The sequence below is a fragment of the Panicum hallii genome, chromosome 3 (assembly GCF_002211085.1).
Source record: "Panicum hallii strain FIL2 chromosome 3, PHallii_v3.1, whole genome shotgun sequence".
NCBI lineage: Eukaryota > Viridiplantae > Streptophyta > Magnoliopsida > Poales > Poaceae > Panicum > Panicum hallii.
In genome coordinates, this window is record NC_038044.1 from 4,170,339 (window position 1) to 4,188,273 (window position 17,935).

At 48.7% G+C, this 17,935-nt stretch overlaps 3 protein-coding genes across 4 annotated transcripts; 1 reads left to right on the forward strand and 2 right to left on the reverse strand.

Annotated features, from left to right (window-relative positions):
• Positions 1–7,033: 7,033 nt before the first annotated feature.
• Positions 7,034–9,618, reverse strand: LOC112884532 (putative receptor protein kinase ZmPK1). Its single transcript, XM_025949934.1, has one exon. It carries the CDS (start codon positions 9,616–9,618, stop codon positions 7,147–7,149), a length of 2,472 nt encoding a protein of 823 aa, XP_025805719.1. The 3' UTR covers positions 7,034–7,146.
• A 2,251-nt stretch (positions 9,619–11,869) lies between these two features.
• On the forward strand, positions 11,870–12,969 carry LOC112886083 (thioredoxin H-type 2-like). Of its 2 annotated transcripts, none has more exons than XM_025951861.1 (4): positions 11,870–11,955; positions 12,101–12,201; positions 12,342–12,485; positions 12,560–12,969. In XM_025951861.1, exons 2-4 carry the CDS (start codon positions 12,112–12,114, stop codon positions 12,806–12,808), a joined length of 483 nt encoding a protein of 160 aa, XP_025807646.1. In that variant the 5' UTR covers positions 11,870–11,955; positions 12,101–12,111; the 3' UTR covers positions 12,809–12,969. The 2 variants fall into 2 exon arrangements, with proteins under 2 accessions (XP_025807646.1, XP_025807647.1); XM_025951862.1 differs by having other exon boundaries at positions 11,914–11,988.
• Positions 12,970–13,329: 360 nt separating this feature from the next.
• On the reverse strand, positions 13,330–15,639 carry LOC112886399 (the record flags this gene model as incomplete). The annotated part of the gene is made up of 1 exon (XM_025952297.1): positions 13,330–15,639. A coding segment is annotated over one exon (2,145 nt), but the record flags the coding sequence as incomplete, so codon positions are not given.
• Between the last annotated feature and the right edge of the window lie 2,296 nt (positions 15,640–17,935).

A 17,935-nucleotide genomic window follows, 5' to 3' on the forward strand; every position in this document is an offset into this window, starting at 1 on the left:
CAAGCAAATGAACAGTAAAGTACTCAAACTTTTTACACAGAGCTATACATAGCACATACAGTCTAAGTTCAAATTTCAGCTATAACACATGTCTACAACATGAGATATAATTAAAACACTTATTTTCTAATATTTAATCTACATCAGAAAATATACACCTACAGCTCAAACTTCCTAAATAAAAGTAGTCGAGTTTTACTTAAGGATTCCAACAAAATTTAGTTTGCATTTTTATGATTTTTTCCTGAATTGATATAGAGTTTCAAAGTTGGCAGCTTAATTTACACAAGGGGGTCCTTCGGCACTATTCAACTGAGTCTATAGCCTTACAGAAAAACCCCTGGGTTTTCAAGTCTTCTAACCCGAGGTCCTTAGGCTGGGGACTGAACCAGAGCAAAGAAAGGGTGGCCGTGTTCCGGCGACGGCGGTCACCGGCGGCGAGGTCCAAGGGCAAGGAAGGACTCAGGGGCTTACGGTGGTCCTGTTGCGCCACTTGTCGAGGGTTGGGGTGGCCGGAAAGATGGAGCTCGACTAGAACCCGGGGTGGCAGCGGAGGGGTCACCGTCGACGGCGAGGTTCCGGTGATCAGCGTCGGCAAGGAACCTGCGTACAAGAACCAGCACGTCATGGGGAACGTGTAGGTGCAACTAATTGGAAGGATTCGTGTCGGAGGAGAAGTAATTGGCGAAGACAGTGGCGGCGGCGGCGAAGTTGAATACCGGCGATCGTCGGGAGGGAGATGTGCTGGGCTACAGAGCCAACGGACGGGTCGTGGAGCTTCACAAGGATGATGTGGTGCTGGCTAGGGGGTTGTGGTGGCGCGGGAGTGCCCGGAGCGAGCTGTCCACGAGGAGCAGGAGGCGGCGGTGGACGGTGGCCGTCGGAGATGAAGTTCCAGTGGAAATTGGGACGCAACAGAGGGTCGTCGAGCACTAGTGAACTACGGAGGATCTTGGGCAAGGGTGGATTGGGGCGGAGAGGGTCTGGTGCTGGCTGCCCACGGGCGTGCCGTGCGTAGCCGGAGCAAGAGAAGACGGCGGCGACGAAATGTGGGTTGGTGGCTCACAATTTGGCTCTGGAACTGAAGGAATAGGACGTAGAGACTAGTGTGATGCTGTTGCACTCGAGAGACCGAGAGTTAAGGCTTCGGCGGTGGGCTATCCACGGCGACGAGGAGGTGGCGGCCGGCGGAGGCTCGGGGTCGTCGTGGCGCGCGCGCGCGAGGCCAGGAAGGGAGGGGAGCAGAGGTGGTAGAGGCAAGGGGCGACGCGTGGGCATCTGCAGAAGCTAGAGGTGGAGCTCGGGGCGCGGCACCGGCGGTAAGCGGCGGTGGCAGGAGCGGAACAGAGGGGGAAGCGGTGGTGCCAGAGGAAGACGAAGCAGGGAGGTGTCAGGGGGACTTGTTTGTGATTTCTAAAAAGTTCAGGGACCCCTCTGTAAACTAAAATTTCTCACTGCTGCAAAGGTCAAATAAGAAAATGCTCAACATGAAAGTTGTAGAGTTTTTCAAACTCTACAACATTGTTTTAGGGCTTAGGTTCAGACACTCAAAGTTTACAACTTTTTAAATTGCATTTTGAAACAAGGATGGAATTTAAATTAACTTTGTCTTTTCCCTCCTAAATTTGATCAAACTTTGGACATGTTTACAATTTTTCTGGTTTGTCATGATTACTTGCAGTTTTACACATTAACCCTTAGGTAAATCTAAATTTTACTTTTACACTTCAATCTTTTCATATATAGACCCTTATATAATTATGTTAATTACACATAGGTCCTTAGTTTCATACAAAGTCTATTTCTCTTAGATTTTAACTTAATATTTGTACTTTTCTTCTCTATAGTCATTTGAATTGGACATTTAAGAGCATTTTCACACAATTGCACTTAGGTACTTATAAAATTCATAATTTACAAATACACCCCTAGTTCTCTGTTCAACTCACAATCATACATACAACTCACTAATACCTAGTGTCTAGATTTCTAATTACATGAATGTTACAGGATTGAAGTGAGATTGTTGCAAGAGCTAAGATTTGTGCAAGTAAGCCTTGATTTCATCTCTTGAGCAAATCATCCAAGTCTAGCCCGTAGATTCTAGTTTGTTACTCTTGGAGCTTCAAGCTCCTAGACGGCTAGGCGTCGCTTGTGATTGCGTGATTGAGTTGTGAGCATCACAAGCAAGTTTGTAATCATCATTCCTCTCCGAGAAATTCATAGTAAGTGACCTTGGGTTTGAGCGTTGGTCTCACCCTTGGGAGAGGAGCATAGGGGTTCTTGAGCACCGTCTCTTAAATTCTTCCTCAACGGAGACGTAGCTCCTTTAGGAGTGAACTTTGGGAAACAAATTCTGTCTCACTCGTGCAATTCCAGCTTTTCTTTGTGGTTGTTTGCTTGTGAGACTAACTTTTTAGGATTTGAGGTCGATCTACTATTACACAAGTCTCAGGAGTAAGACAACTGGTGAGAAATACTCCAAAAGTACCACTAGTCCCTCTAAATATACCGGATTTAATTTACAGCATCATTATCTTTGTTTTTGTGCAGTTTGTTTCATACCCGGATAGTCCGAACATTATCTCCGGAAACTCCGGACTCAATATCCGGAGTATCCGGACATATATCCGGAGTATCCGGACATCTGTGTTACTAACCGTGTTCAAAATATTTTAAGTTGCAGATTAGACTATTCACCCCCCCCCCTCTAGGCATCTTGAGGTCCTTTCACTACTCCGCCTGTCCCGGTCCTCGCGCTCTCTTGTTCCTCCCCCTAGTCCTAGGCCGTCGGCGTATGTGCCCCTCTGAGTACGTGAGTGCATCTGGAGCACGGTGAGGACAAGGTGGAGGAGGCGCCGGTGTGAACAGGTCATCCTGGGTCTGTAGAGGTGGAGCGTCATACGTCTGGGAGGGGCCAATGATGTCTGGGCCGCCGCCGCCGCCCTCCAACTCCGACAAACTGACTCAGCCACCGTCCCAGTCCGGCACACCGAACAGACCACCGTGTGCAGGAGTTCCCATTGACCATACATGCTGAGTAAATCCCTGAGAATACGGAGCAGCTGGTGTTGAACCCGGCGGGAGAGACGTTCCTAGAGCATAGACGCCAAACGTCTGAGACTCCATTCTTGCAGGAGGAGATCCCATTGCTGTCGAGTGCATCACTATAAAAACAAACGAAATTAGTCGTGTAAATCAAAGTTGATCGAAATGTCAATTATAAAGGACTTACAGCTCGAACTGGCGGCAGTACCGCTAGATGTTGCATGCGGTGCTGCAGAGGTCGATGGGCCAGCTGTGTACACATAGGCGGACGCATGAGATGAACTGGAGGCCCCTACGTCGTCTCTGCTGCAACATGTCAGTGCACGTAACGCTCGCGTCAAGTTGTCATGATCCGACGAAAGCTCTCTTTGTACTGTGCCTCCGGTACACGTACTCCACAGTCAAACAACTTGATCTGAGATGCAGCTTCAACCTCCGCGCCGTATATCAGATCGATCTGCATGAGTAATGGGAAGCAGAGTAATATTGTTATCGATTTTTTAAAAAAATATTTAATAATTGAAGTTGCGAAAGACGTACCGCGCCACGCTGCGCCTGATCACGGTACAAGGTATACGTGTCCGAGATGGTCGGCGGGTGATGATGCTCCGCGTCATCAATACGTGAAATAGTAATGTACGAACACGTGCGAGTGAGGTACCCGCGGAGGTATGCGCCGTAAGACGCCTCTCTGTGTGGCTGCGGCTCGTCCCACACATCGTCAGGTGCGTCTAGCCACACTCCTACGTAGTCTTGCAGCTTGACAACCCGGTTGACTTCGTTGCCATGATATCCCCTGCGCGAATATCTGTTGCAAATATTTGGAAGACAATATTATTTCATGATAACGGTTATATAATTAGTAGAAAACGAGTTATCACAAACTTACTCGTGTACGCTGCGCGGCACGGCCTGGAACACTCGGGGTAGGAGAGGGAAGTGCTGTCGTCGCCCGAACTGCTCGACGCAGTACGGCTCCACGACAATATCGAATACTAGGTTCGCCTTTGTGAGCCAGTACGCCTCGTCACACGTGCACAAGGAGGACAACCCATACGGCGCACGTATCTGGACATTCGCAGCGGTGTACGGGGTCTAGATGACATCCTGTGGCCGCAACCGATCAAATTCGGACACGAACTGCGGGTATGCTTTTCAGACCTGCTGATGTACCCAGCTCATCTGTAAAATTATGCAACTGCGTTGGTACTTTGTATATATAGAAATGTATAACAGTAAATTAAAGAGTTTACCCGTCGATCGGTCCAAAGCGAACCCATCGTGGGTCTGTCCTCGTGCCACAGCCCATTCATCTCGGGCGGATAAGACTCCTCGCTGATTAGGAGGCGTGCTATGGCGAATCGCTCGTACGACCATAGCTGCAGCAGAAGTGAACAGCCTGTGATGACGGCAGTCCTCTCTATCTTAAAACAGGCCTGACAAAGGCCTCGGTACGTGGCAGCAAGCACTGCCAATCCCCAGCTCCACCCAGATACCTGGCCCGACTCCACATAATGGTCTGTTAAAATTATAAATACACATCCAGGTCTGATACAAACTCAACGCGGTAAATATTACACATAAGCAAATAACATTCAAATAAAATTACAACTAAATGATGCCTGATGTCATAGTAGCACTCAATCGGCGACGTCTCCCACTCCTTGCACTCGACCGTTTTGAACTCTCGCATAAGAGAGAGACCAACACTTAACAGTTTTCTTCACCTTATCAATTGACTGGTACCTCGCACCCTGGAAAACTTCGTTCTCCCTGCAATCCCAAGGCACGCTGGGTCCCTCATCTATGACAAGATGACTGAAGTCGCTGCTCACCCATTCTTCAGGCACATCCTCATCATCATCAGATGAATCGGCATTCATTGCTTCATCCAACTCACGATCGTCGTCTCGCAGCTGTTCAACAATACGGGGTATGTTCTCCCCCTCATCAGCCACACATTGAGGTGCTGCGGTGCCACCTGCCTCAATGTTTGGCTCCTCAACTTGTTCATCAACATCTTCATCCCCGCAGCAGCTTCGATGTTTATCAAAGACTTCTGGTACACACTGACAAGGAGTACCAGTGGCCATTGCCAATGACTTGCATTTTGCAGATAACTTAACCAGTCATCGTTGCTTGCAAGTGGCATCAGCTCCCAGAACAGTGTGTGTCTCCTGTTTAGTTCTTAATCCGCTCATTAACCAGTTGCTTAGGGATTCAAATATCCTCTCGTGCGATCTGATAATTCCTCTGATCGCACAGTTGAATTTACTTAAATCTACCCTATTCGGCCCATAAATCACATTTCCTTCTCCGTAATATATACTAAAAGTACTCTTCTCGAAAGACATATCTGTCAATTATTAATAAACTAGTTATACTACATATTAATACACAGCGACCCTAAGTTTCAGCGATTCCCAGATTATATTTTCCAGATTCTAAACTATTCAGAATATAAATTATACTAAAAATAATTGAAAATACTAAAAACTATTCAAAATATAACTACCTAAGAAATATTTCCTAGATTATAGTTATTTTCAAGTAATTATATGACTAGAACGAGAATATACCTCCAAGCCGATGTGTAAACGGGGCTTCGCCGCTTCCTCTCCTCTCTTCCTCTCCTCCCTTTCTTTTTTTCTAATTTTTGCTGAATAAAATGAGAATTTAGGGGGCAGGTGGGAGCTTATACAGGGGGAGGGGAACCTCCCGCCCGCCCAACAGGCGGGATGCCCCTCCGCACTGTAGGGGCCCCGCACCTCCCGCCGATGGGCGGGCGGGATGTCCCCGCGGCTGCGTCAGGGGCCTCTTCGCGAATAAGAAAAGTTTCTTATTCGCGAAGATGCCCTCGGGAGGGGCCTAGAAAAAGATTTGGCACCTCTCGCCCGCCGTTGGATGGGCGGGAGGTGTCCGGCCCCATGCCTCCCGTCCGTCGGTCGGGCGGAAGGTACCTCTTTTTGAAAATTTTTCAAATCGGCACTCCTTTTTTGAATTTAATTTTTTAAACTCTTTTTTAAAAAAAATTCTCTATACACGTAGGCTCTGGAAGCTGCAAGGGTGGGCCTACTGGGCCTGTTGGTCCAGCTAGTAGTAGCGGGGTGGGCCAAACACTTAGGCTATTTACTTATTCAACCCATCTCCCAGATGTCAGGCCCGCCAGCAGTAAGAACAAAGTTTTGTATTTTTTAGATGATGGAATATAAATATATATCCTAGCTGGTATAAAAAGAAGGATAACTTGACACAAAAAATATCTAAAAAATATGAAGATCTCTGTGGTCATCTTCTTCAAACAGTCAAACCCCATTTTGCTCCTATGAGCATGATGAGAAGGAAGTTCATTAGAGGCAATAAGCATAATCATGATATATAACAAACTACATCTAAAAGTCTGACCACTGAGATCTGACTACCAGATCAGACTATCTTATAAGCATCAAGTGGAGTGAATCCTTGTCTCGAGCTGCAGTACATGGCGGTTGGTTGGTGTATCAGAATTCAGAAGTCGTCTGGAAGACTGGAAATCCAGAGTGTAGTTCGATAAGCGAACAAGAATTGATCCCACGTTCACACCACTTGCCGACGATAGCTGAGCTCTATGATAGTATAAAACTTGAATTTTATTCTCTATAAGTCAACTCTTCTAGTTGCTGATCTATAGCGCTGACTTTGTGAGCAAATGGTCTTGGTATACGTGTTGTATGATCAGAATAAGGTGCCTTGAGGTCTCTGCGTGCGCACTCTTAACCCTTTTGAGCGACCCGAGTAACCAAGTGTGATTTCTTAGGTTGCAAGTGGTAATTTTGTTTAAGCATTGACTCATGAATCGTGAGAATAATCTTTTCCCTTTAGTCGTAAACGGCAAGTTGTCATTGCAGTGCTAAAGGAAAAAAAAAGAGGGAAACCTTGGCGAACAGCAATAGAAGCATTCATTTTAAACCTTGTAGTTCAACACAATGTTATGTCAGCCACCCAGAGAAAATTAGTAACCTAATTAAAACGATCGGTTGGCAAGAGGGCTGACATCAGAGTACTGTATTGATTTTAAAGATTTCAGTTCAACGAAACATGGACCGGCAGCAAAAACAATCACATGTCTTCTCTTGCTTCATCTTCAACTGACATGAGTGCCTGCAGAGCAGTGCTCATGTTGGGCCGCTTGCCTCTATCTTCCTCCAGGCATGAAATGGCGATCTTAAGCATCGCCTTCGCTTGCACATGATCGAACTCACCATTCAGTCGATGATCGATAAGATCCTTCACCCATCTTTCCTGATCACCGGTTTCCATCTTCTCATGGACTGCCTTCACAACCATCCTAGTAACCATGTCAGCAAACTTAACCCCATGGATCATCCATTCTGAAATCCTAACCCCCTTCACTAGCTCAAGCAGCACCACTCCATAGCTATACACATCAACCTTTTCCGTGATCGGTAAGCTGGACACCCACTCTGGGGCCATGTACCCCCTGGTTCCCCTGATCCGGGACAGATTCGCATCGGAACCGTCTCGGTTTAGCAGTTTCGCCAACCCGAAATCGGTTATCTTAGGCTCCAAATCCTTGTCCAGAAGTATGTTCTCAGGCTTCATGTCACAGTGGATGATCCATTCCAAGCACTCACTGTGAAGGTACGCCAATCCTTTCGCAACGCCTAAAGCGATCTGAAAACGTTGATTCCAATCAAGAACAGTATCTGATGCCTCCCTGTCAAATAGCATATCTGCAAGTGACCCATTTTCAATGTGTTCAGAGACCAGAATCCTGTGTTTTCCCTCAGAGCAGCACCCCCACATCCTGACCAAGTTCATGTGGTAGATCCTTCCTATCACACTCAGCTCGGACTGGAACTCTTGCTCACTCTGGCTCACGTTCTTGAGCACCTTGACGGCCACTACCCTGTCGTCCTCCAAAATTCCCTTGTACACGACGCCGGAGCCGCCGCTGCCGATCACGTCGGTAAAGTTGCCGGTGGCTCTCTTGATCTCCGAGTAGGTGTACCTCTGGAAGTTGTTGGTGATCAGCTTGTAACCTTCCTCAACTGCCCACACCCTTGATGGCCTGAAGAGTCCCCTGCTGGAGAAGAGCCAGCAGCCGAACCCGATGATGACCGCCTCGACGACGAGTATGGCCGAAAGAAATCCGTACAAGTACGGCCACACTGGCTTCCCCACGTCTCTCGCGCCATTATTGGTGGAGACATGAAGGAGAACCTCTGCACTGCCATTGCCGGTGTCGCACCGGGGGATGTCTTCATCGATGGCAAGGGCGCCACCGTGCCCCCGCCATTGATGCACTTGGAACTCTGGCATGTCAAAGTCGGCTGGAACCTTGATGTACACGGTCCCCGGCAAACCCGGGAACGTCCTGCCGTTGAAGAGGACGCTCTTGAGGTAGCACTCCATGTTCTGCTTGTGCTGGAACGCCACGCACGCGCAGGTGCCCAGGCACCTCTGCGCGCACTCATCGAACGGAATGATCTCGCCGTCGTTGAGGTCGTAGCCCCAGAAGTCCGTATGCGGCAGCGCCACCAGCTTCGTCGGCCGCGAGCAGTCGTGGCGGAACACCGGCCGGCATCCCTTGGTCCAGTCGCCGGGGTCGGCGCGCTCGTGTCCCGGCGCGCAGACGCACGCCGGCGCGGGCGCGTAGAGGCACACCGAGTTGGCGCCGCAGACGCCGTGGATGATGCAGGGGTTGCCGAACGCCATCCACGCCACCGTCCACGCCCCCGTCGCCGCGTCAAGGCTGTACAGCCTGAGGTCGCCGTCGGCGTCCAGCGTCAGGCGCCTCCTGACGCCGGCGCTGAGGTCGGCGGCGACGAAGCCGGCGTCGTCGCTGGAGAGGAACTGGCCGATGGCGTCGAGCGCGGCCTCGCGGGTGAAGTTGTAGATCTTGCGCTTGTTGGCGACGTAGTTGTTGTAGGGGTTGGGCCAGTAGATGCTGGAGAAGTTGTGGTTGTCGTAGAAGAGGGAGAGCATGGCGTAGTCGCTGAATCCCAGGCTGTAGTAGCCGGCGGCGAGCAGCCTGCCCCTGCCGCCGCGCGACACCAGGTGCCTCGCCGCCGTGAACCGCTGCGCCGGGAGCAGCGTGTCTGTGGGGCTGTCGAAGCTCTGCCACAGCGTGTTGCCGCCGGCGTCCTCGAGCACCAAGTTGCCCGTGTCGTGGAGCCGGGCGCGCGACGCCGTCTGGGCGCCGCCGCTGGTGGAGTTCCACACCACGGCGCCGTCGTAGTCCGTGAGGACGAGCACGCCACCGCGGCGGTCAAGGGCGAGGCGGGCGCCCCTGCTGTGCACGGGGCGCGCGGGCGCGGCGGTCCAGACCACGGTGCGGCCGGTGGCGCGCGCGAACCAGACGGAGACGGTGAAGACGGTGGGGGACACGTTGTAGAACCCGCAGGCGAACGTGCCATCCGGGGACACCAGGAAGTCAGTGGCGTGGTCCTCAACGGCGATGGCGGCGCCCCGGGTGAGGCTGCCGCGAGCGGCTCCGGCGGGTGGCGATGCGTGGAGCAAGCCGACAGTGATCAGCAGCAGTGTGGACGCGACGGCGATGGAGCTCATGGCTCATTGATTGGGGCGTTGATTTGGACTGGATGGTATTCGCAGGTGATCTTGCTGAATGATGTCGTGGAGTAGCTTGCTTATCTGAAGAAGTTCAGGTCAATGGTTTACGTTGTTGCGTGCCACGCTGCCTAGAAGCAAATTCTTTACAGGTAAGCATCGCAGTAAACTATCGCTGATGGTGTTCTTGGTTCGGATCTGAGGTGGGAAGGCACGTGGTTGGTTCAGTGGTTTGTTGCTGCATCTCATGTCTGAAACTCTGAAGCTAACAGTTTAACGGAAAATTGTCAGGAGAAGAAGAACGGCGTGGCTTTTGGGGATGCACACCACCTGTCGTGACTGCAGTTTGTGAGCAACATTCATGGGTGCAAAGTTAGACCATGTTTGGATCCAGCAGCAGGTCTAAACTTTAGCCCCGTTATATTTAGTTGCTAATTAGGAGTATTAAATATAGATTAATGATAAAACTAATTGCATAACTCCTAGACTAATTCGCGAGGCGAATATATTAAATCTAATTAATCCATAATTAGCTCATGTGATGCTACAGTAAACATGCACTAATTATAGATTAATTAGGTTTAATAGATCCATCTCGCGAATTAGCCCTAGGCTTCTGCAATTAGTTTTATAAAACACGCCCTTAGTCGAAGAAAACTCTTTATTTCGGCACCCTCATCTAGAGAGTTTGACTTTGTGAAACAGATTATCTGAATGTTCCTGTTATTATTTATGATTGATATTAGTTGCCACGGGGACTCTGACATTGCTTCCAAAGCAAGAAGCAGACTCTAGATTGCTTAAGTTAGAAACCGTGGAAGTAATTAACAATTTTGTTACTATCAAACCGGGTTTCAAGGATAAAATCAGATGCTAACCGCATGTATGCCATGGAGGAATGAGCGATGTCGTGGGCACGAAGGAGATGAACAGGCACCGCATGCAGTCGGGCTGGTTTTGATAGTGGTGGGTTAGTTGTTTCAGCGGCATAGGCTGGACTGGACTGAAAACGGCCCAATGCGCATAGGCCAGTTGATTATAGTAGTAAAACACATGAAGGCCTGTTTTTTTTTTCTTTTTTTGGGTCATGAAGGCCTGGTTGGTTGCTTGTTTGGGCATATTTCACGTGCATGCTAAAAAGGCCGAAGGGAACAAAATGGAAAGAAAGGAAACATGCCAGTGAAAAGAGAGAAAATATGGGAGAAGGGATGAGGAGATTGAAGGCTCTAGCTGGAATAAATGGGTTTTTGGCCATAGGAAAAACATTTGTTGAATTATTTTTTCTAACCTTTTGTATCTTTTTAATTCCTCAAAGAAAACTACATATTCATAAAAGGGTAGTGAACTTGGAATTGGAATATTTTTTTTTTCCAAAGGAGTGGAGTCGCAATCTTTTCTTGGTTCATGCCTCGCCTTCCATGCACACAATGTGGGCCAGCTAAGAATTCTTTGTTAGATGGAATAATTTAGACAGCTCGAAACCGTATCTTACCAAGTGGAAAGATGCCTTGAACCTTTGGAGCACATCTGCACATGTGATTGTGGTCTAGCTGAGCACCTTATCTTCTTTCTGTTCCATATCGATATATGGTCCTTTAAATTCTTTACATGTTGTTTATTTAGTACATGTTTTATGTATGTATTACATTTTTTTTGAAAACATTTACTCATACAAATTTAGAAACATGACCAAAACACATTTTTTACGATAAATATGTAAGTTTTCTGGACGTGGTGGTCAAACTGAAGACTGAATTTGGGGAATGAATGCCCCATATACAGAGAACGAAAAATTTAGAACCTAGGGTATACATGACAAATCTCTCTCTCTCTCTCTCTCTCTCTCTCTCTGAGAAACGTAAACCTAGACACACATATAGACACGTCTTTTAGTTCTTAATTGAGCAAGGAGAGTCCAATATACATATATTTCTTTTGTTGTGTTGGTCACGACTTACAAACAAGAGCGACAACGTTGATGCTACATGGAATGCTACATTAGATACTAGAAATCAGTAAAAAAAAAAGACTTGATGCTGCTATATCAGGAATGCACGGATTCGCTTTTTCTTTTTTACGACTCCCGCCGCACATTATGGAGTCTAATTAACAAAGCAAAACCACTAAACAAAGCTTAAAGCTTGGAATCATTCACCTTAGCTTCTGGGAGAAGTCAGATATTGTTACGTGAAAATTTGACGAGCATATATTCCTCCCCATCCAAAGTATTGTCTCTTTCCGGGCCTATAAAGCCATGACCCAGCAGCACTGCCGTTTCTACACGATCCGCGATCGAGCCACCCAATTTTTTTGACATCGTGCCGTAAGCAAGGAGAGGTGTAATAAGCACACTGCTTTTCCCCTTTTCTAGTAATTTCTGCAGTATTTGTTTGTTTGTCTTATGACTTGTTGTATTTTGCACTCTCTTTTTCACCTATTTATTGAACATACAACAGCACAGAATTAATCCTGGCCTTCTCAGGAAAGAAAAAGATGGCACCAGCGATCACCGTGCTGCCCGTCGCCGATGGGCCGAAGCTCAAGGAAATCATGAAGACGAATGCTGAGAGTGGCAACAAGTTGGTGCGTTTCTTCTCTCAGCTCTGAATCTCTGATGGAAAAGAAAATATATGATGATGAAGCTCTGCTTTAATTTATGTGTACGTGCTCATGGGCTAGCTTCTCGATCCATCTGCTCATCACTGTATCATCTCAATTCTCAGCTGGTGCTGGAGTTCATGGCGCCGTGGTCAGAGCCGTGCAACTACATGAGAAATGTGCTAGATGGAAACCCCAAGGGGATAGGCCTTGCAAACGAGTTGCAAGACTATGCTGACTTTTACGAGCTTGACATCACCAAATTCAGGGTACTATACGCGCGCGAGTTAATTCATTATTTGAACAATTGATCAGTCCGGGCTGATGACTGTTTTGGATGCAGCAATTTGCACAGCGCATGACAGTGGAGGCCCTGCCGACGTTTCTGCTACTCAAGCAGGGCTACAAGATTCTGGGCCGCGTCGTAGGCGTTGACAAGGAAGAGCTCAGGAGAAGCATCAAGGAACACGAAGACAAATCACCTGGGGGCGGCCTGGAAAAGGTGAACCCCGAAGAAGATATAGATAAGCCCCTGAGCTTGTTCTCAAGTCCGTATGCCTTCTTGAGGGCCAGGCTAAGATCATTCTTTTAGATCTCTCTGCGTCATGAGTGTAGCTAGCTACACCATAAATCTAATATACTGTGTATATATGCATGGTTTCTGTGTGTGAGCATGCATATGGGCATGTGCCACCAGCAGCGCCTCTGGTACCATGCCCGGTCCGATAACAAAAGATGCATGATTATCTATCACGAGTTCTTACTGAGCTTCTGCTGCCAATTTTAGCGTTTGTTTCCGCTTCTCTCAGCCACGCTTAGATTATAAGCGAAGGGAAGATCTTTCTCGCTTCTCGTAGTTCAAATCTCTGAAACGGCCTACCACGGAAGCGAAAATAAGCGAAACATTTGGTGGGATTATCGCCATAATCGGAACCAAACTGGACAACCTTGTTGTCGACATTTGATGCACACCAGCACAACAGCATATCAAATGGCAGAGCATTTTCTAGTCTATTTGGGATATTCCTTGAGGGGAAAAACAAATTGAAAACTACGAGCCCGCGTGTGTTTCAGCTTGTGATTGTAAAAATTGTGATTCCACAATTGCAAACATGCACAAACAAACAGTTAGGTTGTACTATTAGATTATAAGAGGCAAGCAAGCTGCAGACGGTCGACTGATGGATGCATCCAGCGGAAGGAGAGAAAAAACAAACAAATTAAACAAGGTATGGCATCAGAGGAGCAAGCAAGCAAGCCAGAGAAGTAGAGAACAAATTACAGCACATGCACATCGTTCAAGTCCCTGTCGCCGGCATCTGAAGCTTGTCCGGCATGCCCCTGCACACGTACATCGTTCCAGTCCCAGTCGCCCTCTTCTGTCTCCGGCATCTGAAGCTTGTCCGCCAAGGTCTTTGCCCCCTTGAGCGAGATGATGAGCCAGACGACGGAGAGGAACTCGCCTCCCTCACCCAAGCTCTTAGCATGGAGGTAGCCCCTGCACATGCTGGCCGAGTAGCAGAGCATGCCCACCCACACGCGGTACATCAAATGCCACTGGGTTTCCTCCTCGATGCGCATCAGCTCCTCTGCGAGCTTGCAAGCCTCATGGACGAGATTAGTGTACCTGTGTTTTGAAGCATTAGCGGCTGGTGTGGCCGCCGCCTCCTGGCGCTTGATCTTCATCAGGTCTTCGCCATCTAGGTGTTGCTTTTTTTGGAGCTTGAGCTTGATGTCTTTGGCGGCTTCATCATCGAGGATGCGCTCCATGTCTCGCTGGGCCCGAGTGAAGAGATGCTTCCTGCTGCCGGTCATGAGCATCTCGGGGCGGAAGTTGAGCAGGTGGGCCATGTAGTTGGAGATCGCCTGCGTGCACAGCTGACGACGGAGGTGGAGCTCCTTGTCAGAGTAAGGCCCCCTTTGCTGGTGAAGCCGGTCTGCATGCACTCCGTTTGCGTTTGGCACACCTCCATCTGCATGCACTCCGTCTTGCGGTGGCAGCATGCGGAAGCAGAGATCTGTGGCGATGTGCCAGGTGAGCACGCTCTTGTCGAACGATGTCCGGAGGCTGCGCTTCATGCTGGTGCTGCAAAACATTCTGAGATCGTCACCTAGAGCCCAGTTTGCCCTGGCTTCGCCGGAGAAGCTCCTGTAGGTGGAAAGATCGAGGCCCTTCACCTGCTCAACCTTGAGCAGATCTATGACTAAGAACCCCTTCACCATGCTGTACAGCTCGCGACGCTGCCTGAAATTAAAATATTCCTCGCTGAAGCCGACCTGGGTGGCGCACTTGAGGAGGCACCCGGTGCACGGCCGCATCCTCCGGAGCACCGAGTCCACGAGGTTGTACTCGGGGATCGTCTCGCACAACGCCGGGACATCTGCGATCAACAGGGACAGATGTAGCAGGCCGCGGATGCACGCCGCCAGCAGGTCCAGCGCGGCGGTGAGGCAAATCAGGATGTACGTCATCTTGACGTCCGTGCCGTCGTAGCGGCCGTGCTTGTTGGGGATGGTGGCGAAGAGCGCGATGGCGGTGGCGTGCAGGGAAGGGACCAGCAGCAGGTGGTAGGCCATGTACGCGGGCGTGGTCACCACGTTGGCTCTCGTGTAGATGAGCCCGAACGCCTTGCGGAGCCACCTCGAGACGTCCGCGCCTGGATCTAGACGCTTCAGGGCTTGTTTCAGATCATCCGCGGCGGCGTACAGAGACAGGTCCGAGAGTATCATGTGGACCTTGTCCCTTTCCGACAGCTGACGATCATCATCACTCTTCGCCGCCCATCGCTTCTTCAGCTCGGTGAAGCAGAAGCCGCCTACGCTCCGGCTTGGCTCTTCTAGCATGGATGACACGTCGGCCAGCCTGTTGATCCTGGCCCTGTAGAGGGCCCATGGCTTCTCGCAGAAGCTGAGGAACCCGGTGATGAAGAGCAGGATCGCCGACGCCAGCAGCCTCCGGTCGCTGGTCCTGGGCCACGCCTTGTAGAAGGCGTACACGGCCACCGTGACCTGGGACACCAGGGTCACCGTGTGCCGCGTCCACAGCTCGTTGTCCTCGATCTCGTAGGCCGTCAGCTCCTGCTGGCCGCCGAGGTGGATCAGGAGGATGGGCGCCCACAGGACCTCCAGGGGGCTCGCCTGCTCGCCGCCGGTGGCCCTGGCGTGGCGGTTGAAGAGCGTGGCGAGCGCGTAGATGGCCAGGGCGTCGCTGCTGATGTAGGCCAGCCAGATCCATGTCCGGAAGCACCGGGGGATGACGTACTTGCGCATGGGGGCAGCCAGCAGGAGGAACCACTGGAGGATGAGGCTGCCGAGGACGAGGACGCGAAGCTGCCACTTGTCCCACCAGATCATAGCATCCGCCAGATCAACCATCTCTTCTATTAATTTTTCTATTCGATCTCCTCGTGTGTTTGTTGTGTGTCACAGATCGAAACTCGATCACTATATATGTGGACAACTAGAAGTTGGCAGGAGCCCTTGTTGTAATAAGCAGGTTTACAAGGTTCCCCGGCCTCCGGCCGCTGCTATATATCTTATCGACCATGGTTTCTTGACGAATACACTTCATGAAGCAAGGCTTTACTAAGCTCACTTGTGGTGACATACTCTCAGCTCCGTTCTAAATATAAGGAATTTTAATTTGTTCTAAGTCAAACGGTTCTAAATTTGACTAAATTTATAAAAAAGAATAATAATATTTTGAATACCAAATAAGAATAATTAAGGATTTATTTAGAGCTGTTCCACTCCAGAAAATTCAGCTCCACTTCAAAAACTTGATGCCAAACACATCCGGCTACACGAACTTCGGCTTCAAAAAAACATGATTCTAGTGGTCAGCTCCATAGATTTTGTGGATCTCGTCGAGAGGTGCTCCAACTCTATTTTTATACCTTCTTACGGAGTTGTGAGATAATTATCCACGTTTAACATTTGTCAGAGGAAAAACGTTTCGCAAAAAAAGACCGGACGCCTCCCCTCCTCCGAACTTTCTTCTTCGTGCGCATCTCTTCCTGTTTCTCACCCATAACTTGCATCTAGAGCACCAGGCGCCGGCTTCCAGGCAATCGGCAGCCAATCAGGCACTGGCCTCACCACACCTGACAGCCAGGGGCTCGGCAGCCAGGGTGCGCCCGGCAATCAGGGGCTCGGCAGCCAGGCTGCCGGCCACGTCGCACTCGGCAGCCAGGGCACGGGTATCGGCGCGCCTGGCAACTAGGATCTCGATGGCCAGGGCGGCAATGGTCGTGCACCGGCTTCTCGTTCTACTCGTGCAGTGCTACAAAAGCACCATCCAAAAAGAAGGATCAAAGGTACCAGTGCAGAACGTTGAACAGTACCCGAGCGATGATCAGCACCGCGGGTACTGTAGCAGCAAAAAAGAAACCTTCCAGCCAACGTACATCGATTCACCATGGGTAAAACAGGCTGTTCCCACCGTATCCTACGATTATAGGAGCTAGGATTCTATTATCAGCTAAACAGGTTCATCAGCTTCATATTTTTCCTACTTGAGCTGCTCTACGGTGGAGTTGGTGGAGCGGAGCACTCCCAAACACGCCCTAAATCCATTATGAAATATACTTTCATAATTTACTTATTTAATATATTATATGTTAATACTCTTCTCTGTAAATTCGGTCAAACTTAGACTATTTTAACTTAGGATAAGTAAAAATCTTATATTTCAGGACGGACGGAATAACTTCATTAATACAAAGCTCGTGTTGGTTTGGTATCTGAGTGCCTTCGTACAGTCCTATTCTAACATCAAATTAAACAAACATTTATGGGAGTGTTTGGTTGGAGAAACCACTTCATTCTAGATGGGACAATATATCAACATAAGTCGGTAGGATGGCTTGTAAAAGATGATGTGGTGATGGATCAGCCCATTTAAATTTCTGCAAACCAAATGAAAAATTAAGAAACAAAAAGATAAAAATGGCACCCTCCCTTAAACCAAACACCCCTTATTTGCACGGACTGAAAAGTAGGACTAGCCTTAATTAGATTGCCAAAAGAGAAAATTCAAATCCACAAATGAAAAGAAAAGGATAAAAAGGCTTAGCTCTACATTCTATGCATCTTTGTCACTTTATCATGCTGCCCTTTGCGTGCTCATGGTAATGTTCTATGTCCTCATCACGTGTAAGCAAATAATTGCTATCCCTGCCTTTTGCTGTCCCTAACTTTGCCTTTTGCTGTCGCATGTCGTTCCTGTCCCTAACTTTGCGTGTTCGGCCCTGCGGTGATGACGACCCCGCCATTCCCACAAGATCCCATGAAGATCATATTGCAATTTCCTTCTAAACAGTAAACACCCCTCTTAAGCTTTGGTTATAAAAAGTAGGAGTTACTCCCGGCAAGAAGAGCTTCCTGCCACACTCTTTCGGCAGTCTAGAGTACCGTAGTTGTAAGTTAGGTTCTTCGGAAGTTCTGATATAAATTCTATTGTATTCTTACTTTATATTAAAGAACTTGAGCATTAGAATAAAAATAGATGTTTTTTTTATGGTGCACAATTAACAACCACTTAGTGGTATATAGTACTCGAAGGGATCATAATATCATTAATAAGAGTAATTTTGTAATTATTTATAACCTTCCATCCGCAATGAGCATGAATCTTCTTTGCAGCACTGCATAACAGCATAAGCATTCCCTCCACTCACACGTGATGAGTGCAGTCGGTGCCACACGTCAGTGAGGAGAG